The sequence below is a fragment of the Panicum virgatum genome, chromosome 6N (genome assembly GCF_016808335.1).
Source record: "Panicum virgatum strain AP13 chromosome 6N, P.virgatum_v5, whole genome shotgun sequence".
NCBI lineage: Eukaryota > Viridiplantae > Streptophyta > Magnoliopsida > Poales > Poaceae > Panicum > Panicum virgatum.
In genome coordinates, this window is record NC_053150.1 from 48,120,605 (window position 1) to 48,145,264 (window position 24,660).

General features: G+C 48.3%; 1 protein-coding gene across 3 annotated transcripts; it reads left to right on the top strand.

Annotated features, from left to right (window-relative positions):
- The first annotated feature begins 19,342 nt into the window (after positions 1–19,342).
- On the top strand, positions 19,343–23,251 carry LOC120679332 (superoxide dismutase [Fe] 2, chloroplastic-like). 3 transcript variants are annotated; one of them, XR_005677140.1, is made up of 10 exons: positions 19,343–19,481; positions 20,360–20,518; positions 21,058–21,141; positions 21,235–21,423; positions 21,553–21,724; positions 21,849–21,922; positions 22,028–22,054; positions 22,128–22,151; positions 22,272–22,551; positions 22,739–23,251. XR_005677140.1 is itself a non-coding variant. In XM_039960904.1 (10 exons), the coding sequence occupies exons 1-9, from the start codon at positions 19,440–19,442 to the stop codon at positions 22,395–22,397; spliced, it is 897 nt and encodes a 298-aa protein (XP_039816838.1). In that variant the 5' UTR covers positions 19,343–19,439; the 3' UTR covers positions 22,398–22,422; positions 22,739–23,251. The 3 variants fall into 3 exon arrangements, 1 of the variants encoding a protein (XP_039816838.1); XR_005677139.1 differs by having other exon boundaries at positions 22,272–22,451; XM_039960904.1 differs by having other exon boundaries at positions 22,272–22,422.
- The last annotated feature ends 1,409 nt before the right edge of the window (positions 23,252–24,660 follow it).

Consider the following 24,660-nt stretch of genomic DNA (forward strand, 5'->3'; position numbering starts at 1 on the left):
TTGAGACTTGGGTTGGATTAACTGCTGGTATCCATGTCTCTGGACTTGATGACGTTGCGCTATGTTGTTTGCTTGGTGACCGTCTCGCTATCATTTCGCGTGCGCGAGAGGGCCTCGCTCACCATGCGCGCCGGCGGACAAGAAACAAGCACTCATGCTCTGCTGGTGCCGCCGCGTCCGTGCTTCCTCTGCACTCACCCACCCACCGATTGGGTTCAGACTTCAGAGTTCGTTTCGTCTGCACGCCGTCTCCAGGAATTTGGAGCCCCGGTGTGAAATGCAAATTGGAGCTCTAATTTTTTTAAAAAGATATTTTATCTAACACTACTAATTAAAATTGAGTGGGTGTTTATATTCTTTATTTCTTCTTATATATTTTAGAATAACTTTCTTCTTATATATTTTAGAACAATTTTTACTACTACAAAAACGATTTGAAGAAATGTTTTTTTAGAGGCGATCAAAATGTAACCCACTCCAACAAAGGGAGCGGGGCTACTGTAGCATCTAACTCGTTCCTAGAAAAGTATTTTTAGAACGGGTGACGTCATTACTCGCTCATGAAAATAGGGCTCATTTTTTAGGCAGGTGATGATGTCACCCACCTTTGTAAATTGATTTCTAGTGGCGGGTGATGCTTCCACGTGCTCCTAAAAGTTTTCAGATTAATCTAACCATTAATTAAACCACTAGAGGCGGGTATAATTATCGGATTGTAGAACAAATAAAACATTTAAGCCATTATTAATTAATCTAACCACTAATTAATTACATATGAGATGTTTTCATTTTTAATTTTTGAAAAGGAACAATAATAAGTGATTACTTAAACCTTGGTTCGAGTATTTTATTATTGATTTTTTATCAACCGATTTTTACCAAAGCACCAATCGGTTTTGGGCCAAATAATGTGTGCAGGCTTGATCGAGGAGTAGCGACGCAGAGCTGGCTGAATCGCTTTTTTTATGCTTCTGTAACCCATCTTACTTCACCTTGTTCGGATCACTGTCCTCTGTTGTTGCGTGTCGTGCAGGAACAAGGGAGAAGTGCGGGCGCACAGCAAGCTTACTACGAAATTATGTGGGAAAGGGATGCGTCCCTAGACGAGCGCGTACAGAACGCATGGAGCAATGAAGCGACGCATGGTGACCTGGGAGTTGTGTACTCAACTCTGAATGGTGTGCTTTCTGCGCTAAAGAGCTGGAGCGCCTGCCATTTTGGCTCTGTGCGCAAGGAGTTGGAAAGGCTCAGAATGCAATTGGCGAGCCAGCAGGGCGCAGGTATGGACTCTACAGATATAAGAGAGACAATTCGTTCTATGAATGAGCTCTTGTACAGGGAAGAGATGCTATGGCTACAAAGATCAAGAGTCTCGTGGCTGAAGGAGGGTGATCGGAACACAAAGTTTTTCCACCAAAGGGCGGCTAGGAGGGCTCGGAAAAACAAGATACGGCAGCTGAAACAAGCGGACGGTACTTGGACGTCGGAGACGGGATGCATGGCAGGTATGATCAATAATTATTTTTCTGACCTTTACACGAAAGACCCCGCTGTTGTGCTGTAGGAGGTTACACAGTTGTTCGATCAGTGCATCACGGATGATGTGAATGATAACTTATGCAAGCCTTTCACGGACGAAGAAATTAGTAATGCCCTTTTCCAGATCGGGCCACTGAAAACACCGGGCCCGGACGGTCTTCCGGCAAGATTTTTTCAGAGGAATTGGGGGCTCCTTAAGGAGGATATTATTCATGCTGTCAGAGTTTTCTTTGAAGTAGGAACAATGCCGGAGGGAGTGAACGATACAGCAATTGTGCTAATTCCGAAAGTTCAACATCCAGAAACTCTCAAGGATTATAGGCCCATTAGTCTTTGCAACGTCCTATATAAAGTGGTCTCCAAGTGTCTGGTGAATCGACTTAGGCCACTGCTGGATGCTGTGATTTCAGAGAATCAGAGTGCTTTCATCCCAGGAAGGCTTATAACGGACAATGCATTGATAGCTTTTGAATGTATCCATGCAATTCAGCAGGATAACTCAGTTAACAGTAAGTTCTGTGCAGTTAAACTGGATTTGGCCAAGGCGTATGATCGTGTGGATTGGAGTTACCTAGAGCTTGCTATAGAGAAGCTAGGCTTTCACCGCAAATGGAGACAGTGGATCATGGAGTGCGTGACCACTGTCCGTTACAGAGTCCGCTTCAACGGTGTTCTGCAAAACACCATCCAACCCACGCGTGGTTTGCGCCAAGGCGATCCACTATCGCCGTACTTATTTCTTTTTGTGGCTGATGGATTATCAAAAGTTTTGCACCAAGAAATCAGGACGGATACGATACAGGGACTCAAAGTATGTCGCAGCGCACCAGCTGTTTCACACCTGCTGTTTGCTGATGACAGTCTCCTCTTTTTCAAAGCTGATGAACGGCAAACCGGGGCAGTAAAAGATGCACTTTCGAGATATTGCAAGGCTACTGGGCAGCTGATAAATTTTGATAAATGTTCTGTCCTGTTCAACAAGAATTAGGCTGAGGTGGTTATGACTGCAGTAAGGAGTGAACTGAATATCCACAGAGGCACATTTGAAGCGAAATACTTGGGCTTACCAACACCGGAAGGCAGGATGAAGGCGGACAAATTTAGCCCAATCCAGGAGAGGCTAGCCAAACGGTGCAATGCATGGTCTAAGAGATGTCTGTCATCTGCAGGGAAGGAGGTTTTGATCAAATCGGTGGCCCAGGCCATTCCAGTATATATCATGAGTGTGTTTCTGTTACCGGGAACAGTCCAGGCTGAGCTCACAAGGAGCATAAGAAGATTTTGGTGGGGTGAGTCGAGCTGCAAAAGGAAGACACATTGGATCGCTTGGGATAAATTTACCAAACCCAAAGGTTTGGGCGGTCTTGGATTCAGAGATCTTAAAGTCTTTAACCAGGCCCTACTGTGAGGAACGAGAGTACTCTATCCTGCTTGTGATGAGTGAATTGTCAACCGTGCGGTGTGATCGTGCGCTTGGTCTTTAGATTGCAGGTACACGGGCGTCAAGTGTCGACGGAGAGTTCCCGTGGAGGAGCTCGGGCCGGGCGGCAGCCGTGGCGTCCACTCCTGGATCGAGGGCGCAAGCGGCGACAGAAGGCGGGTTTCTTGGTTTGCGCCACAAAACCAAGGAAGCTGACGGCGGTTGAAGACGCCAAGTCGTGGAGGCACGGGCGTCGGTCTCGGGACTGACAGAGGCGACGGGCGTCGACGGCGTCTAGGGCCTCGCTGCGGGCGAGGAGGTGACGGGCGTCGGGCGGCGTCTAGGGCCGTCAGGAAGCCGAGGCGGGAACGGCGTCTAGGGCCACGGCGTGGAGGCGGGAATCTTCCCGCGCGTGGAGTTTTGGCGGTTTTCTCAAAACCGGCCACCTACCCGGGTTTCGCGGACCCTCCAAAACCGCGGAACGGATCTTCGTCCACATGGCGGCATCGCGGAGAAGGCTTCGAGTCGAAGAAAGAACCTCGGCCGTCGGATGAGTCCAATGTATCTTTTCCGGTTTTGCCCCTACGGGCTTTCTAGTGTCTAGTTAAGTCTAGGGGTATTTTAGTCTTTAGTCTAGAAAGTTAGAGGGGATAAAATAGAGAGAGGAGGGCAGCCAACGGGTTAGGTCCAGAAGTTCCCGTCACCCCCTTCCTGCCCCTCTCCCGTTCCTCTTCTCCTCCCCTTTTCTTCCTCTAGGGTTAGGATTTGGAGATGGAATTTTGAGCGCTTGTATCACGGATTCATGGGAAAGGAGGCCCTTCCCTCCTAGTGCCCTCCGGGCTTTTGAATCGATTCAATTCGTTGTCTCTGTGATCTTGTTTTTCTGCTGGAATTCTTGTTTTCCCTCTGTTTGTTCTTGGCGCTGGTGCAGGGGGCCTTGAGCCTTTTGGGAGTGCGCGCTGCAGCAAGCAAGAAGAACAAGAGCCAGCACGCACACAGCACAAGCAGCTCATGTGCAGCACCAGCAGGAAGGCAGCAGGCGGCCAGCGAGCGTGTGCACAGCAGGGGCAGCGACCAAGGGCCTAGGCGCGCAGGTAATTTTTGTCTTCGTGTGTTGGGGATCAGAGGCACATCGACTAGGCAGCAGCAGGAGCTCGGCATCGGCAACTCCATCCACCGCACGCAGGCTGCTCGATGTTTTGCCCACAAGGTTAGGCAGCTCGACTGGTCAACAAGCACATCATGCATAGGTGAGCAGGTTTATGTTTTGCAGAGTGTATTGCAAGTTCGATTCAGAGCACTAGCAAAGCTTGATTTTAATTCCTGTCACATGCTTTGGAATGTCACTTTCATGATACAGTGAAGCTTCCTTTATTTAATCAATTCCTGCTTGTCATGGCCGATAACTTTACTTGCTTTCTGTCTTGCATGTTCTGTTAGCTGTTTTGGTTGGAAAATTTGCTTGCTTCTAGTTCCTTCATGTGCTGGCCGAGAGCAATTTAATTGCCTCTCATTTGTCCCTGTTGACTGACTGCACTAGCAAGAATTATTCTCTTGTCATATGATTAGCTAGTGCTTTAGCTCTTGTGCTTCGAAATTAGTGTTTGCTTAGTTCAGATCTTGCTATTCGATAATAGACTCTCTGCATGCTTAGTTATTTTAAATAATGAGTTTTTGATCTCGCTTTTTGGGTCTAACCTTTTACATGCTTAGTGAAGAAATATATTTTGCAAGTCTTTTGAGAAAAGTTTTTCCAGCGCTTTGATAAATCGGCATTTTCGCTTTGTGCTGTGTTTGACTCAAGAGATTGCTTTCGTTTGCTTCCGCTTTGCGTAGAGCTTTTCCTAGCCGTTCCTAGGGTGAACTCGTCACTTGTTGGCGTGTGTCGCTTTGGCGGTTAGAAGAGAGGTGTGTCGGATTGAATTCGGGACATAGGCCTTGGTCTCTCGGAGAATTTTTATCGGCTCCCATTCACCCCCCCTCTGGTCGCCTGTCCGGTCCTTCAATTGGTATCAGAGCTTGGTTGAGGTTTTCAGTACCTTAACCGGTTCGAAAACCACTTGGCGACCATGGCGAGTCTTGGTAAGATCCCGGTGTTTTCCGGCGAGGACTATGCCTACTGGAAGGTTCGCATGAGAGCTTTCTTGCAGAGCATGGGAGCCGAGGTCTGGGAAATTACCACGAACCAGCTTTACGAGGTGCTGGCTGTTCGGACCACGCCTCTTCAGGTGACCCAGCACGAGGCTAACGCCAAGGCCGTCAATGCCTTGTTCGCTGGCGTTTCTCGTGCGGAGTTCTCACGCGTCCAGGGTTTTCAGGAAGCTCACAAAATTTGGACGTGCCTTGAGAACTACCACGAGGGTACACCTCAGGTGAAGGCCAGACTGTTCGAGACTCACCGGCGTGAGTACGAGAACTTCACACAGGAGCCGGGTGAGAGCATTGACCTGATGTTCAGTCGTTTTCAGTCGATTGTGAACAAGGTCAATGCGAACAGATCTGCTGGTGCCCTTGAGTACACAGAGCACGAGAAGGCTCTCAAGTTGCTCTACGCACTTGACCGCTCTGTGTGGGATCTCAAGGTGAACACGATCATTGAGTCTGCAGGCTATGAGACTCTGACCGTGAACGAGCTTTTTAGCAAGCTCAAGGCCACGGAGGTGGATAACCAGACACGAGCCAAGCTCAATGGTGCCCCTCCTTCCAAGAGCGTCGCTCTTGTGACTGGCTCAGGTGGATCGAGCTCTAACGCTAACCCTGCTCTTGGCTTTTCTCTTGCCTCTTTGCCTTCTATTTCAGATGAGCAGCTGGAGACGCTGGGCGACGACGACTTGTGCCTCCTCATCAGCAAGTTCCAGCGCGTCTACCACAACAGGCAGAGGAAGAAGAACCCCGGGTGCTACAACTGCGGCGACCTGAACCACTTCATCGCCGATTGCCCCAAGAAGTCCGGCGGTGGCCAGAACAACTCCTTCGACTACTACCGCCACCGCGACCGCGACGAGGGAGGCTCCAACAAGGAGCGTCGGCGCCACAAGCACCGCAGTCGTGACCGGGGAGGACGCTTCGACAAGGAGTCGCTCAAGAAGCGCTTCCAGTACAAGGCCAAGAAGCGGGAGAAAGCCTTCCTGGCGCAGCTCAGCGACCTCGACAAGAGCTCCGACACCGACCGCTCTTCTTCACCGACCTCCAACGACGACGACAAGAAGAAGAAGAAGCGGGACAAGGAAGCCACCGGCTTCATCGGCCTTTGCTTGGCGGCCGGTCGACGCAAGAGCTTCTGCACCATGGCGGGCGAAGCCGATGGTGCTCGTGCGTCTTCGGGTGGACATGCTACACCGACGCACTCCGGCTCTTCTCCTGGATCCGAGAGCGATTCAGAGGTAAACTCCACGATTGACCTGCTTGATACAGAGGTTAGGGAGTTGTACGCCGCTCTCGACAACCAGAAGAGGCTGCTTAAGGAAGCAGCTAGAGAGCGTAGAAAGCTTAGGGCTGAGCTGGCTTGTGCTAGGGAGAAATCTAGTGAGGATGAGTGCGCTGGCTGCATATCTCACATGAACGATCTTGTTGCTCTCCGTGCCAAGCATGATGAGAACGTCGTGAACTTAGATGTTGCTAAGACTTCGCTTGCTGACGTGTCTCATGAGCTCGCTAAGGCCAAGCATGAACTAGAACTGGTTAAGGACGCTCCTATTGTTAGCGATGTGCTTGAATGTGACAAGTGTCCTATATTTAAATCCGATCTAGCTTCGTTGCAGTCCAAGTTTGCTACTGTTGTGTGCGAGCTAGAGGAGATGAAGTCTAGGCCAGTTCTGCTTGGTGCTTGCAAGGTTTGTCCCACGCTTAGGTCGGAGCTAGATGAGAAGAACGCCTTGATCAAGTCTTTTGGAAAGACTAAGGTCATAGAGTCTAGCCCACATATTGACTGCTCTGTTTGCCCTGATTTGATTTCTGATTTGGATAATCTTGCGGTAGAAAAAGCCAACCTGGAGAATGAGAATACCTATCTTAGGGCGATTCTTAGTTGGGTTTCTGCTAGTGAGCCGCAGTTGGGCATGATGATCAAGCAGTTCAAGCGTGGTGATGGGTTTGGGGTCGGTTACACGTACACAAAGTCAGACTTTGACAGGTTGTACGGTAAGATTGGCAAGGCTGCTGGAAACACTGTTAGCACGAGCACGCAGCCTTCGCTTGTTGACCCCGCGGATGGTGTGCTTAAAGAACCACAGAAAGCACCTCCGCAGAAGCAGGTTTGGGTTCCAAAGCCCAATGAGCTGAGGAACTCCCTCGACACGCTCCCTGCTGCCACAGCCCAGGTTGCCCAGAAGAAGAGGGCTGCTCCTCCTCGTCCGCAGGCTAGGCCTCCACCTCCCAAGCGTGAGGTGAGGTACCACTGCGAGTTCTGTGACAGGGAAGGTCACCTGGAGGAGTTTTGCTTCAGGAGGAAGCGGGCTGTGAGGAGAGAGCAGGAGAGACGGAACGCGGACATGTACTCTGCTCGGGTGCATGATCCTTCTCGGCGTGGTGATAGGCGAGATGCTAGGGCGCGCCGTGTAGGTGGAGGTCAGGGAGACGGTGGTGGTTACCGTGCTCCAGCGGGTGGTCGCTTTGCCGGTCGTGCTCCTGGTCGTTTTCAGTACGGCTATGGACCACGGGACCGAGGCTTTGGAGGAGGTTTCGATGCTCCACGCTTGTCTCGCGGTGGTGTTCGTCAGTCACACGGTAGACGGGACGAGGGATACGCTTTGCCTAGTTTTGCTAACCCTTCTGTAGAGCAAATGGCTCGACACTGGTTTGCTTCTCACTTTGCTAACCCCAGTGTTGAGACATTTGCTCACCCTTTGTCTCACTACTGATGTGCAGGTTGGAGGCTTGGAGAACAGGTGGATCATGGACTCCGGTTGTTCGCGCCACATGACCGGAAATGACAAATGGTTCTCCAGCCTCACCCCGATGCGCTCAAAGGAGTATATTGTGTTCGGGGATAATGGAAGAGGAAAGGTACGTGGACTTGGCGCTGTTCGAGTTTCTGATCGCTTTACCCTGAGAGAGGTTGCTTTGGTTTCGAACCTTGGGTTCAATTTGCTTTCTGTTTCGCAACTTCTTGATGAGGGGTTTGAGGTTCGCTTCAAGGAGGGTTGTTCGCGTGTTCTTGATTCCAGAGGAGATTTGGTTTGTCGGATTACACCTCGCGATCGGGTTTTCTTGGTTGACTTTTCTGGAACTCCTCTTGGCCCTTCTCGTTGCTTGTTGGCTGGTCCTTCTTCTGATCTGTGGAAGTGGCATAGGAGACTTGGACATTTGAGCTTTGACTTGTTGTCGAGACTGAGCTCACTTGGCCTAATCCGAGGATTGCCTAAATTGAAGTTTGAGAAGAACCTTGTTTGCCATCCGTGTCGCCACGGGAAAATGATTGCTGCTTCTCATCCGCCTGTTAATCAGGTGATGACTTCTCACCCTGGAGAGTTGCTACACATGGACACTGTTGGTCCTTCCAGGGTGATGTCTGTTGGTGGGAAGTGGTACGTGCTTGTGATTGTGGACGACTTTTCTCGCTATTCTTGGGTCTTTTTCATGAGAACCAAGGATGAGGCTTTCGAGTTTGTTCGAGACTTGATCTTGAGGTTGAAAAACGAGCTTCCCCAGGCCATGCGAGCGATTCGCTCTGACAATGGCACAGAATTCAAAAACGCTCGTTTTGATGCCTTTTGCAGTGATCAAGGGCTCGAACACCAGTATTCTTCTCCCTACACTCCACAGCAGAATGGAGTTGTAGAGCGGAAGAATCGGACGCTGGTTGAGATGGCGAGGACGATGCTCGATGAGCATAGGACTCCTCGCAAATACTGGGCTGAGGCGGTTAACACCGCTTGTTACGTGTCCAACCGCATTTTCTTGCGTGCTTTCATGCACAGGACTTCTTATGAGTTGCGGTTTGGACGCCAGCCCCGTGTTGACCATCTCAGAGTTTTTGGTTGCCGGTGTTTTGTGCTGAAAGATGGAAATCTTGATAAGTTTGAGTCTCGCTCGTCTGACGGTATTTTTCTCGGTTATGCTTCTCACTCTAGAGCGTACCGTGTGCTGATTATTGATACTAACATCGTCAGAGAGACTTGTGAAGTCACTTTCGACGAGACTGCACCGTGCAATTCTTCTGTCTTTGAAGTTGCAGGAGATGATGAGCTCGGCACCTCCATCTTTGAAGATGAGGAGGAAGAAGCTGCAGATGGCGAGGCTGTGGCTACCACGCGTGCTGTGGACCCGGCTATCTCTGCTACGAGCTCGGACGATGACGAAGGCCCCGATCCGACTATGTCTACTTCACGGGGGCTGTTCGAGGAGGTGACTCAGGCTTCACCAGCTGCACCTGAGGAGGCACCAGATTTGGTTGAGGAGGAGGCAACTTCGACACGGGAAGCACCGCGACACATTCAGCGCCGCCATCCACCTCAACAGATGCTAGGTGATCTCAACGAGCGAGTCACCAGGTCCAAGGTAACAAGTATCGCTGGCTTTGCTCATTCAGCATTTGTTGCCTCTTTTGAGCCCAAGGATATTGGACACGCTCTTTCTGATTCTAATTGGGTCAATGCCATGCATGAGGAACTTGAAAATTTTGAAAGAAACCAAGTTTGGGTCTTAGTCGAGCCTCCACCTGCTTGTAATCCCATTGGAACGAAGTGGGTTTTCAAAAACAAGCAGGGTGAGGATGGTTTGGTTGTTCGAAACAAGGCTCGTCTTGTTGCCCAGGGGTTTTGTCAAAAAGAGGGTATTGATTTTGAGGAAACTTTTGCCCCTGTTGCTCGTTTGGAAGCTATTCGAATCTTTCTTGCATTTGCTGCTTCCAAGGGTTTTAAGGTTTTCCAAATGGATGTTAAATCTGCCTTCTTGAATGGTTTTATCGAAGAAGAGGTTTATGTAAAGCAACCCCCTGGTTTCGAAAATCCCAAGTTTCCAAACCGCGTTTATAAACTTCAGAAAGCTCTTTACGGTTTGAAACAGGCACCTAGAGCTTGGTACGATAGATTGAAAACCTTTTTGCTGGCTCAGGGCTTTAAAATGGGATGTGTTGATAAAACTTTGTTTCTCATGCGATCTGGCACTGATTTTCTTTTGGTTCAGATATACGTGGATGATATTATCTTTGGTGGCTCTTCTCACGCTCTTGTGTCCAAGTTTTCTGAGCAGATGTCCAGGGAGTTCGAGATGAGCATGATGGGTGAGCTGCAGTTCTTCCTCGGGCTGCAGATCAAGCAGACTCCTCAGGGCACTTTTGTCCATCAAGCCAAGTACACTAGAGACTTGCTGCGGAAGTTCGACATGAGCGACTTGTCTCCTCAGCCGACTCCGATCAGTACATCTACGGCGCTTGATGAGGACTTGGACGGCGAGGCGGTGGACCAGAAGGAGTACAGGAGCATGATCGGCTCGCTCCTGTACCTGACGGCGACGCGACCGGACATCCAGTTCGGCGTCTGCCTTTGTGCGCGCTACCAGGCTTCTCCGCGCACCTCCCACAGGCAGGTGGTGAAACGCATCTTCAGGTATCTGAAATTCACCCCTGAATTTGGTCTTTGGTATTCTGCGGATTCTTCTCTAGTTTTGGTGGGTTTTTCTGATGCCGATTTCGGTGGGTGTCGGTTGGATCGCAAGTCGACATCCGGCACTTGTCAATTTCTTGGTACATCTTTGGTGTCTTGGTCCTCTCGCAAGCAGGCTAGTGTAGCACTTTCTTCTACAGAAGCTGAGTATGTTGCCGCTGCTAGCTGCTGCTCCCAGATACTTTGGATGAAACAAACCTTGCAGGATTATAGCTTGAGTTTCGGTAGGGTTCCCATCTTTGTGGACAACATGTCAGCCATTAGCATTGCAAAGAACCCTGTCCTACACTCCAGAACCAAACACATAGATATCAGATTCCATTTCTTGCGAGATAACCATGAGAGAGGCCACATAGACTTGATCCATGTCCCTTCAGAGAGGCAAACCGCAGATATCCTCACAAAACCTCTTGAGCAGGACACATTTGCTCGCTTGCGAGGGGAGCTTGGGGTTTGTTACCCCTTTTGATCGCTGACTTTTCTTTGGTTAGCTTTGTAGGTTTTATTTGCTTCTCTTCATTTTCTAGGTTTGTTAGTTGCATTGTGCATATTCATTGTACATGTTTGCATTTTGCATTGCCTCACTTGCACTAGCATTCTTGTATACATTGCTATGATCTTCTAGTGCCTGCTAGTGTGAGTTGATAAATTTGATCATGTATAGCTTGCTCCACTGTGTATATGACATCATCTGAGTTAAGCTATTTTGATTTGAAAATCTGAAAATATGATCACCCTGTCTTGGCTACTAGCATGTTAGGGCGTGTTGATGTGCTGTGCTATCTTATTCATGCTAGTGTGCCGTTTCGTTCAGTAATTCATACTTGAAATGATCTAAATCTGATAAAATTGGTTAAACTGTTCATGAAATGGATTGAAAAGATCCAGGTGGGATTGTTTGTCGCACTGATCGAGCTTTCGGGACGGCTCACTTTGCACTTTGTGAGAACCCGGGCAAGGCTGTGCATGACTGAAACGAGTGTTTTAAGCTTCTGATTGTCTTTTGGCATAGGCTTGGCCTCGTTGCTAAGTAAAGCATGACAAGCTTTCAACCCCTGGCACTTAGAATTGCTTGATATAAAAATTGATTGAAAAATGATTGTTGGCAACTTCTTTTGCCTGATTTGGCTCACCTGTATGAGTATGAGTAGCACTGCTTTTCATTCCCTACTTGTTAGTGCTAGATCATGGGTGATGCTTTTATTTCTCATAAATTGAACTTGCCTAGCTCTAGACTGATATGATATACCCTGTTGAGCTAGATGCAGGTCTTGTTTATGGATGCACACGTGCTTGTGACTAGATGTTGCTCATATCCTTGTATCCCTGAATGCTTTCACTTACACCTCCTGCATTGCATTCATTGCATAGCATCTGTTCAGGGGGAGTTTCAGCTTCAGGGGGAGCTTTAGGTCTTTTTAGACTTGATGTGTGCATGTGCCAACAAGGGGGAGAATTTTGAGAGAAGTGATCGAACAAGGGGGAGACTTGTTTAATTCTTGAAAAACTTGTTGTGCACAGGGCTTTGAGAGTGCATCATTTTGGGAGAGTTGCACGTGTGAGAGGAAAAAGCTTTGCTTGGGGAGTTTCTGCTTTGTTTTTGGCTCCTGATTTTCCTTGCTTTCCTTCCACTTCCAGCATGACTGCGTCGAGCGTTACCTCTGTCTTTGAGGAGTCATGTTTTGGCATTTGATCGATTGCGTCGAGCCGTTGCCCTTGTCTTAGGGGATCGATCTGTGCTTGAGTAAGTGACTGGTCTTGCCTTTCTGATCTTTGTGTCACTTGCTTGAGTTCTTCGCTTTTTTGTTTCTTTTTATCACTTCTCTGGTTACAGGTGGTGTGTTGACAATGCACTCATCAAGGGGGAGATTGAGGAACGAGAGTACTCTATCCTGCTTGTGATGAGTGAATTGTCAACCGTGCGGTGTGATCGTGCGCTTGGTCTTTAGATTGCAGGTACACGGGCGTCAAGTGTCGACGGAGAGTTCCCGTGGAGGAGCTCGGGCCGGGCGGCAGCCGTGGCGTCCACTCCTGGATCGAGGGCGCAAGCGGCGACAGAAGGCGGGTTTCTTGGTTTGCGCCACAAAACCAAGGAAGCTGACGGCGGTTGAAGACGCCAAGTCGTGGAGGCACGGGCGTCGGTCTCGGGACTGACAGAGGCGACGGGCGTCGACGGCGTCTAGGGCCTCGCTGCGGGCGAGGAGGTGACGGGCGTCGGGCGGCGTCTAGGGCCGTCAGGAAGCCGAGGCGGGAACGGCGTCTAGGGCCACGGCGTGGAGGCGGGAATCTTCCCGCGCGTGGAGTTTTGGCGGTTTTCTCAAAACCGGCCACCTACCCGGGTTTCGCGGACCCTCCAAAACCGCGGAACGGATCTTCGTCCACATGGCGGCATCGCGGAGAAGGCTTCGAGTCGAAGAAAGAACCTCGGCCGTCGGATGAGTCCAATGTATCTTTTCCGGTTTTGCCCCTACGGGCTTTCTAGTGTCTAGTTAAGTCTAGGGGTATTTTAGTCTTTAGTCTAGAAAGTTAGAGGGGATAAAATAGAGAGAGGAGGGCAGCCAACGGGTTAGGTCCAGAAGTTCCCGTCACCCCCTTCCTGCCCCTCTCCCGTTCCTCTTCTCCTCCCCTTTTCTTCCTCTAGGGTTAGGATTTGGAGATGGAATTTTGAGCGCTTGTATCACGGATTCATGGGAAAGGAGGCCCTTCCCTCCTAGTGCCCTCCGGGCTTTTGAATCGATTCAATTCGTTGTCTCTGTGATCTTGTTTTTCTGCTGGAATTCTTGTTTTCCCTCTGTTTGTTCTTGGCGCTGGTGCAGGGGGCCTTGAGCCTTTTGGGAGTGCGCGCTGCAGCAAGCAAGAAGAACAAGAGCCAGCACGCACACAGCACAAGCAGCTCATGTGCAGCACCAGCAGGAAGGCAGCAGGCGGCCAGCGAGCGTGTGCACAGCAGGGGCAGCGACCAAGGGCCTAGGCGCGCAGGTAATTTTTGTCTTCGTGTGTTGGGGATCAGAGGCACATCGACTAGGCAGCAGCAGGAGCTCGGCATCGGCAACTCCATCCACCGCACGCAGGCTGCTCGATGTTTTGCCCACAAGGTTAGGCAGCTCGACTGGTCAACAAGCACATCATGCATAGGTGAGCAGGTTTATGTTTTGCAGAGTGTATTGCAAGTTCGATTCAGAGCACTAGCAAAGCTTGATTTTAATTCCTGTCACATGCTTTGGAATGTCACTTTCATGATACAGTGAAGCTTCCTTTATTTAATCAATTCCTGCTTGTCATGGCCGATAACTTTACTTGCTTTCTGTCTTGCATGTTCTGTTAGCTGTTTTGGTTGGAAAATTTGCTTGCTTCTAGTTCCTTCATGTGCTGGCCGAGAGCAATTTAATTGCCTCTCATTTGTCCCTGTTGACTGACTGCACTAGCAAGAATTATTCTCTTGTCATATGATTAGCTAGTGCTTTAGCTCTTGTGCTTCGAAATTAGTGTTTGCTTAGTTCAGATCTTGCTATTCGATAATAGACTCTCTGCATGCTTAGTTATTTTAAATAATGAGTTTTTGATCTCGCTTTTTGGGTCTAACCTTTTACATGCTTAGTGAAGAAATATATTTTGCAAGTCTTTTGAGAAAAGTTTTTCCAGCGCTTTGATAAATCGGCATTTTCGCTTTGTGCTGTGTTTGACTCAAGAGATTGCTTTCGTTTGCTTCCGCTTTGCGTAGAGCTTTTCCTAGCCGTTCCTAGGGTGAACTCGTCACTTGTTGGCGTGTGTCGCTTTGGCGGTTAGAAGAGAGGTGTGTCGGATTGAATTCGGGACATAGGCCTTGGTCTCTCGGAGAATTTTTATCGGCTCCCATTCACCCCCCCTCTGGTCGCCTGTCCGGTCCTTCATACTGGCATGACAAGCTTGGCGCCTCATCGACCGCCCGGCTAGTCTTTGTGCTCGGGTGTTAAAAGCTAAGTATTATCCAAATGGCCAATTACTGGACATGGCATTCCCGGCAAACCAGTCACAAACTTGGAGAGCAATCGCTCATGGCTTGGAGCTGGTCAAGAAAGGAGTAATTTGGAGAATTGGATCAGGCGAACGGGTCAAGATATGGCATGACCCATGGATCCCAAGAGGGAATTCGCTGCGACCGTCGGGCAAGAGAAGGCCATGTAGGTTGAAGTGGGTTTCTCAACTTATCGACCGGGACAGGATGGTTTGGAAGGTGGATGTGATAAATGAATATTTCCAACCATATGATGAAGATCATATCTTGGGCATTCGGTTGCCTCGGTTCCTGGTGAGGACTTCATTGCCTGGCATCATGAGAAAACGGGCGTGTTCACAGTCAAAAGCGCATATAGGCTTGCAATGGAGGAAAAATGGTTTTCATCAGGAATTTGGCAATCCACGTCTAGGAATCAGACTTGCCGACCAACCTGGAAACACTTTTGGGCCATCCCTGTCCCTCACAAAGTCCTTGTCTTTGGGTGGAAGTTCATCAATAATGGGCTGGCTACGCGAGAGTCCAAAAGGCAAAGAACAATCGTTAGCACAGGAAGCTCCGAAATTTGTGCAATGGAGGAGGAATCGGCAACACACGCGCTTGTCAGATGTGGCCATGCCCAAGCCTTGCGCCAAGCAATGAGGGATGTGTGGCTGTTGCCAAACGAGCATTTTTTTCTGGCAACTTGGTCCGGAGAACTTGTTGGCAACGTTGGACGGGCTAGATGTGGATGGTGCAGCGCGGGTACTGCTGCTCCTATGGAGAACTTGGCATGTGCGGAATAGCCCGACCCATGATGCAGAGAAATTATGGATTGAAGGATCGGTTCTGTAACAGAACCGCATAAATTAAACTGGCTTAAGTGAGCTAATTATCATCTTAATGGTTAATCAAGTTACTGTGCACTTAAAATGGTGTAATCCGGACGTCTGTCGGTTTAAGGATCGAAAAACACTGGAAGTCTCGCACGAGGACGTGCACAAATGATTACAAGCAGACAAAAGTTCTCAAAGTTAATTTACAAGCAGAACTTACAAATAAGTTTACGTAAAATATCAGAGTTCAAAATGCAGCAGAAATTAAAGAGAAGTTTACTTTAGAAAAACAACGATAACTACGCTGACGTGAGGACGTCACATCGAGCCCACCGATGTGAACCTTGGTTAGCTCTAACCAGCAGCAGCTACCTGAAAATAGGGTAACAACAAATCCTGAGTATACTAATACTCAGGAAGACTTACCCGACTATGGTATATACTTAGCCGACTCCTAGACATGCAGACTTTTGGCTCTGAGTTTGTTTTGCTGAAAAGCTACTAATAGTGGATCCTTACCTTCAATATTTTATCTCAAATTTATCATACAAATACCAACTAGGTTTGTCTGAATATCTAGAGCACGCATGGTTGATCACATTATCTTTTTAGAGTACCACAGTCATATCTCATAATCTCAACTTTCCAATCTCATTTCAATCTTTTACTACGATGTGACGCAGTGACCAAGCTTCTCTTAACCGAGAGAGACGGCGAATCGATCTGATTTAACCTTGCTAGGTGGACCTAACTCACACGACACATGCAAACCATGCCGGGCCACACGCGTCAACTGTTCCCATCATTACCCCGACGTCTGAATCACGCCCGCCAAAACCCGGGTGAAGGGCCCTTCACAGCGAACTCCCAGAGAACCCGGAGGCGACATACACTCCAACACCCGCCATCATCCCACTCCCAGAGTAGCAGGTCGCGATTCAAAGTATCGTTGCAAATCAGGTAATTTGCTTACCGGTTTCGACTACCTCCTACTTCCGGCATGTGGTTAGTACTGTTCAAACTCGGTCAGCAGGGCCAACAACGGTACGGTCCTCAATCGACACAGACGGAGGCTTACTTTCCCTCCATTCCATATCCAAAACCAAAATCATCTCCGCCCGGTCTCCATTTCTCTTTTCTCAGTGATTCATTCTCAAGCCACGTTGCCATAAGTAACAAGATCTTATATCTCGCGAGTGACAGAATCACTCGACTTCTACCGAGTTCCTACTTAGCAAAGCATATCTAACGACACCTGTATACTAGTATAGACTCATAGATACCTAGGGAGAAGCATGCATACTAGGGTTCCATACAACTCCAAGAAACGTAAATGCACAAATACTTAAATAAACATTGAATACTGAAATTAGGGGTTATACTCCGGGGCTTGCCTGGGTTTGACACAAAGTCAGTTAGTTAGCTTGTAGTCTTGCACCGGCTTGACATCATCCCAGTCCAAGCATGCACTCCAGTCGGTCCTTCCGTCTTCTGGATTGGTCCACCCGTGCACCATCTTCTGGCTCGGCTCCAACATTGCCCTCCGGTTCCACGTGTCGCACATTTAGCGTACCTAGATGATATGCAACGATGCAAATGCAATGCAATTAAAGAAAAGACATGATTGGGCCATCATTTATCGAGTAAACATAACAAACAAACTCAAAAGGCAAAAAGGTGGGTGCTGCAACACGAAAGTTCATTCAAGTATTTTAGCCTGAAGTGTTTCCTACTAAAAAGCATTACTAGCTTGCTTAGAAAAGGCTAAGCAAGGATATAAAGCAAGAAAAAACAATTCGGACAATTTATTTAACTAACAAGATATATGACTTGCCACCTAAAACTGGTAACCAAAATTTACCAGCATGATGAGTTATTGACAAGGCATGCAACAATATTTTGCCAACATTTATCGGTGACCGAAAATATTTATTTTAGCCCGAGGATGGAAATCAAACAATCATAGATCCACAAACATGCACATAGACTATGCACCTGAAAATTTTTCAGTGGACTACACATACAAAGAGTAAGCTACCAAAAAAATTTCAGGATTTTTAGACAAACAGAACAACAGATACAAAATAAACTAGATTAAACACAACCCAAAATTTTAGCAGGGCAAAATTGACATTTCACATGCATGAGTATTTTTCCTCTGTAGATCTTGATTTAAGAAACCTAACAAAATTTAGTTTGCATTTTTTTTATTTTTCTATGATTTTTAATTGAATTTAGAAGTTCACTGTTTTTTAAAACTAAAAAGAAAATGAACTTTTGCAGTTAGACCCCTGTAAAGATTTGGGGATTCGCAGAAATGCCCCTGGCCAGATTGAAACAGGGGAGGGGTCGGGCGGCGCTGGCCGGCCGATTCCGGCGGCATGGCTCGCCGGCGGTGAGGGTTAGGTTAGGGGAAAGATGGAGGAGGTCGAGAGCTACCTCGGGGCGGTCTTAGCGCGGGTTGGGACGGCCGGAGGCGGCAGCTCTACGAGCTCCGGCGGCCGGCCGTGGTGGCGCACGGCGGCAGCGGCGCTCCGGCGAGCAAGGGGTGGCGGGCTTGGACCAGTGAGCATCGCGGGGATGCATGGATCCCGTTCCCGGGCTCCGTTGGGGGCAGAAAGAGGCCGGCGGGTGGGGCTCCGCGATGAGTTGGGGGGCGGCGGTGACTATGGCGGGTGGTGGCGAGCTCGGCTCGTGGCGGTCGGGTGCTGTCGCGGCGCTGGGACGCGGGGGCGAGGACCGGCAGGGCCGGGCGGTGTCGGCGCGCGCGGAGGCGCGGCCCGGTACCGCACGGGCACGACCCGCGGCGTGCGAACGGGCGACGAACGGGGCGGAGTGGCGCGCGGCGCAGCCGCGTTCCTGGGGCGGCGCGCAGCGATGGCATGGGTGGCGGCGCGCGCTAAATCGGGCGGAGGGCGAACACGTGCAAGTAGAGGCAAATGAACGAGCGAGCCAGAGGCCACGCGGATAAGGACGCGGCGCGAGCGTGAGCGAGAGGTGCCGTGGACGACTTAACACGGGAGCGTCTCGGTGCTTCGAGAGTGAAGGAGAAGATGACAGGCGGGGCCAGCGGTCAGGGGTGTTACAGGTTCGCTTCCTTACAAAATATTGGACGGAACTCTGCAACGTCCAGCAAAAGTCTAGTGTTTATGATACTAATGGTAAAAGTCCTATAGCTGATTCTTTGATTGCAGGAAAGCAAAGTAAGAAAAGGAAGGAGCCAACTAAGTGGCAGAAACCGGATGCGGGCTGGATCAAGATCAACGTGGACGGTGCGTATGATGACAGCACAAAGGAGGGTGGAGTCGGGATTGTGATTCGTGACGACATGATGGCCATCAAGCTAACGGCATGGAAACACATTGTGAGAGCAGAAGATGCAGAGGAGGTTGAAGCCCTGGCTTGTGTTGAGGGTATGAAGCTGGCACAGGAGTGGTGCCCGGCCAGAGCGATTGTGGCCACTGACTGCGCCTCAGTGGTGGCTCTTTTGCAGCAACATGAGGATCAGCGATCGCGGTTGAAGTTTATCGTTGACGAGGCAAAAGCAGCCGGTGATGAACTTCCAGAGTGGACTGTAATCCACACGAAAAGAGAGAGTAATAGGGTAGCACACGAGCTGGCACAACTGGCAAAGCGAACACGGCACTCGGCCGTCTGGCGTTTCGCGGCTCCAACCTGTGTCGAGCAATATATTGCTCAGGATTGTATGAACTTTTCTGAGTAATAAAATTCTCTCTTTTCCTCGAAAAAAAAAGAGAGTAAAGAAGAGAAGCAATAGGGGTATTTTGCACGAGTGGGTCCAAAAATATTAAAAACGTATAAAATAGAATTGTTTAAAGAAGGAAAAAATTGTAACGACAAATTTCAAAATAGTTGAATCATAATGATATTATCTCGTAACTTTAAAAATTTAATGATACGGATACAAATAACTAAAATCTACTAGTAGTGTCAGTGTGTCACCAGATAAACCCTTTTTTTTTTGGCGGAAAACCCACAAGATAAACCCTTTCGGCGCCCCCACTCGTCGTCCGCGCCGTCTACTCGTCGGCAACCCATTCGGCGACATGCCGCCGCCGGCGCCGCTCTTCCTCTCGCTCCCCTCGCTTCCCCAACCACTCCGCAATACTGAGTTTACAGTTAACCGTGACTTTTCTTTCCCAGCGGTCGATTTTTTGGACCGCGCTCTCACGTGGCAGGCCCACCACCCACCTCTTTTTCCTCTGATCCCGCAGCACCCCCTCCCCACGCTCCTTTTCTCTTCCTACCGCATCCCCCACGCCTCTTTCTCCTTCCTCCGTCCCCCTCAGATCCATCCCGCGTGCCCTTCCTCCATCTCCTTCCTCTGACACCCCCGGCGGCAGCGGCGGTGGAGGCGGCGGCGGCTGCGAGGTCGCAGCGCTGCGTGGTGGCTGCGGCGGCCGCGAGGTGCGCCTGCGGCACGGCGGCGGCGGCTGCCGCGAGGTCCGCACGCGGCGCGGCGGCGGGGAGGCGCGACGGGGCGGAGCGGCGGATCCGGCGCCGGGGAGGTGGCGGGGCGGGGCGGCAGCGGCGGGGATGCGCGGCGCGGCAGATCCGGCGCAGGGGAGGTGGCGGGGCAGGCCGGCGGCGACGGGGAGGCGCCCAGATCCGCCGCCGCCTCGCGCCTCCATTTTTTTTGCAAAAAATTTTCAACAATTTTTTTTTGAATTATTTTTTTCGGATGAATATTTTTTTTAGTGACGCAAAAAAAAATTCTTGAATTTTTTTTGTTCTCTCCAATTTTTTTTTGAATTTTTTTTTCTGGTCTCCAATTTTTTTCTTGAATTTTTTTTCTGCTCTAATATTTTGCTTGAAATGTTTTTCTGTCTCCAAAACTTTTCTTGTATTTTTTTTAAAAAAAATAATCAAAAAACGACAAAAAATTTTCTATAAATGGAAAAAAAGTAACGGTCGGAAAATCGACCCTACGGGAGCCTCCCGTACAGTTGACCGTAAATTAGCCACACCCCAACCACTCCTGCCTGTCCACCACCGCAAGGCCCCGCATGCCCTAAACCTTAATCTGCCCCTCACCTCATCCAGGAAACCCGCCCTTCCCGCGCGCCCCGTCGCCTCCCTCGCGCCAGCTGTGACCACACGCCAGTATGACTGGACGCGCAAGCAGGTATGCCCAAATTGGTTCAGGATTTGTTTCAAGTTATCTTATTTTCTTACCAAATCACCAGAATTTCTAGCTTGTTTTCTTCTGCTGGCGATAAATTTTATTGGAGTTAGACTTTAGAAGCTCAGTTTTGGAGCTGGCTGGATACTTGCTGGTTTGTAAGCTGACCCATGGAAGCATGCATTAGTTTATTGAAGAATTATATTACTCTGTGATCTTTTACGGTTCCTGTTGCTTATGTGCTGTAAGTTCTAAAACTCCAAAAAATGTACTGTATGATTTTGTAAATGCCTATGTGAGTGTGTGAGGATTAAATTGAGCTGGACCACGAAAGATCATTTCAATTAATTGTTTCTTTTGGGCATCATTCCTTTGCTTGGAGAAGTCAGATATTGCATTGTTCTGCTCTAGACTCACTGTTGCCTATAATGTGCAGTTGGGCACAGAACGCGACACACCCATTGCTGGTTTAGTTAAGACTCTATGTTGCAGCTGGACATGCCATATATTGAGGTTCTGTTTGTGCATCGTGTTTATTGCAGAGAATACGGAGGCAGGGTGGTCTATCTCGTAGATATTCAAAAATTGTGTCCTATTACGGGCTCACAACTCCACCATATAAACTGGTATGTACTGTGACCTTTCTAAACATATTTGGGTGCTGTCATTAGAGTGTCAAAATTTTAACATTTAGGTTGCTTTTGTGGTTTGATGTTCAGGATGCTCTGGAACCATATATGAGCAGGAGAACAGTTGAACTTCATTGGGGTAAACACCATCAGGATTATGTGGAGGGCTTAAATAAGCAGCTTGCTAGCAGCCCGCTGTATGGATACACTCTGGAGGAGCTGATAAAAGAAGCGTACAACAATGGCAATCCATTACCAGAATATAATAATGCAGCCCAGGTAATTTGTTGATGATTTATTGAAGTTTGCTTACAATCCCATTTGCTTCATGTCACTTGTTTTTTTTTTATGCTTTTACCAATAGATGATAGTTTTCAGAGCTTCAACCTTCTGCCTTCTGATTTGCAGGTCTGGAACCATCACTTCTTCTGGGAATCTATGCAACCAGAAGGTGGTGGCTTACCTGAGGGAGGTGTTTTGCAGCAGATTGAAAAGGATTTTGGCTCGTTTACTAATTTCAGGGAAGAGTTTATTTCCTCAGCCTCACAACTATTGGGGTCTGGTTGGGTTTGGCTTGTCTGTAAGTTTCCTTTCATTGTCTTTCATGTGCAGGCAGTATTGATCAAACTTGCTGATTTTCTGGTGTGCTATTTCTAAAGCTAATTTCTAAGTTTAGGTTATATTCTGCTGAATGTTTGTTGCAGTGAAGAGAAATGAGAGAAAGCTTTCGGTGGTTCACACAAGAAATGCCATCTCCCCATTTGCTTTTGGCGATATTGTATGTTTACTAGACTGCTTTTTCCCTTGATGTATACATTGAAATATTTAGAGTAACATTTTCAGTATATACTTCGCAATGACATCCCATATTCTCTTCTTGCAGCCAATTGCCAGCCTAGACTTATGGGAGGTAAGGACATTGACTCCAAGTTTCTAAATCCTACTTTGCGCCAAATATTGACATTTCTTTTTTTTTTGTTCAGCATGCTTACTACTTAGACTACAAGGTATGTTCCACCTCTCATTTTCTTTGGTGTAATGAAAAGTTAGTTCTAACTTTTTATGTTTGGCAAGTTAGTTTGAATTTAGCAGAAAACATCTGTGGTGCTTCCTTTTCAACTTTGCAGGATGATAGGCGGACATATATTACAAACTTTATGGACCATCTCATCTCTTGGGACACTGTCACTCTGCGCATGATGCGTGCTGAGTCTTTTGTGAACCTTGGTGAGCCAAATATCCCAGTGGCATGAGATGCAGATACACCCTGGTTATCAGGTCAGGATTCAGGACTTTGAAGCAGCCTGGTAAATGTGCAGCTTAATCATGTAACTAGACACATGAAATGAAGGTGCCATTAGTTTCTGCAGTAACGGAAACACTCAATCCAGAACATCCATAGATTATGTAATGCTCTTTCTCATGGATCTATGGATAGATAGTCCAGTTATTTTCCATGAGAATTGTAGATAGTCCAGTTATTTTCCCTTTGGCACCTCATATAAAAGAAACTACTGTATTTAATATCCCCTATCAAGTTGTTTGGTGTTCAGCTGTTTAAAAGTTTGATCCCTTGTTTTCATCCACTGAACAGGTATCCTGCGAAGATTTCAGGTCAAATCCTGCAGGAGCAAGCAGAAAGTTGGAAAAGCTGCATAAGAGTTGCCTATCTCCCTATTGCCGTATAGATGATGAACTTAAAGATAAGCTTCTGGGTTTTCACCATTGCCCTTGGGCCTTGGCTATTGCTACAAAGAAGTCAGCATCCAATTTCAAGACATGCAAACAGAGCAGCTTTAGATACTTGGGACTTGGGACTTGGGAGCATGTAGATTATGGTGTTGGGCAAGGTCCAACTTGGGCTCTGAAGCCATGGCATTTCCTCTAGGCGGCTATTCTTCAGAACGAGCGCCCAGACTGCAGTAGATTCAGCTCTAAGTTTTCAGGACTTTGTTATGCCAGCGTTTTGTTGTAGCGGAATGGAACCGTGTTTTGTTTTACTGGTTGAGGAATCCTAATAATTTTGGATTGTAGGGAAACCTTTTATGTGTTAGACACTGCAAGTGTGAATCTTAGTAGAAAGAAGTTGACTTTGCAGATTGGAATATCTGATTATCCTTGCTGCTTCGCACGATACTGCAAACATTGCAAAACTACAGAATTTTTAACAACACAGTAAGCCAATACAGTAAAAATTCAGTTGGAAATTCCTAACAAATGGGTGCCCCGTAAGAAATGTATCAAAACCATTGGATCTGAGCTCTTTTTGGTGGCAAGCTGAGCTTCGATGTTCTTTTTCTTCATTTCAAGGGCCTTGAGTTTGAGTGCTGCTTCTGTGAGTTGATGAGCTTCGGTGTTTTCAGTGTTATCAATCGGATCTCCATGAAGAGCAGCTTCGTTGGTGATGTCTTCAATTCGTGGGTTGACTCCTTCGTGCTGCAGTTGAGTGCCGTCGAGGGTATGGCCAGGCTCAGTGGAGGTGCTTGTGGTGCCGGTGGTGGCTTTCTTCTTCGCTGGGGCCATCGTGGGTAGTCTTTCGAGGTGTAACAGTGGGCGCCGCTGTTGGGATCTTAGCTTCTTAGACGCCCAGACAGGGAGTATGAACAGTATGAAGATGGCAATGAAAGTAGGTGCTGAATTCTCCAATAATAATCAGAAAATTCAACCCTTTATACTGTGGAGAGAGGGTCTATTTATACCCCTAGCCCTCGGCCAGGTTTTCCTAAATTGCCCCCTCCCAACTCATTTACAGCTCACTTTTAGCCGGCTTCGGGGTAAAATTACAAGGTGAGAGGTGTACAAATCCGACCTTCTCACGTATTCGAGAGGTGTACAAATCCGACCTTCTCACATATTCACGTTTCACACACATATCTACGACCGACGAAGGTTTTCACTTCCTTCGGGGACCTACGGGAGTCACAGCCATGAAGATTCCATCAACGAGCAATCAGCAGTCACCTTCGTTCCCAAAGTTGATCCCTTTACCCGAAGGTCCTGGTCTTCGAACTTGTGCTTCTGAGCAACCGTTCGTCACCTTCGGCCGGACGAAGGCGATATCCTTCGTCACCGAAGGTATTGGTCTTTGCGCTTGCGCTTCTGGGCAGTCATCCATCACCTTCGGCCTACAGAAGGTGATATACTTCGTCCTCGAAGGTCATGGTCTTTGAGCTTGCGCTTCTGAGTATTCATCCGATACCTTCGGGTATGCTTAGCTTCCTCTCGTTGGGGCCCTGCAAACGAGTTAGGGGGCATTTCCAAGGGTGAGGGGTTGACCCGAAGGTCCAATCCCCGACAGACATTATCGATGAATTCGGTACAAATAAACTGTAATTGAGATCATCCAGCTGACAAAAGCATCTATACTCTTTCCCAGTTGCTCTGTTTCCCTGATGTTAACGTTCATATTGCTCGTCCGAACCAATTGGTGGATGCTGCGCTCTCACATTGATCGTAAAAGGCGAGGCCCATTGTTCAAGCTTTGTAGCCTTTCACCAGATTCTCAAAGGATGCCTT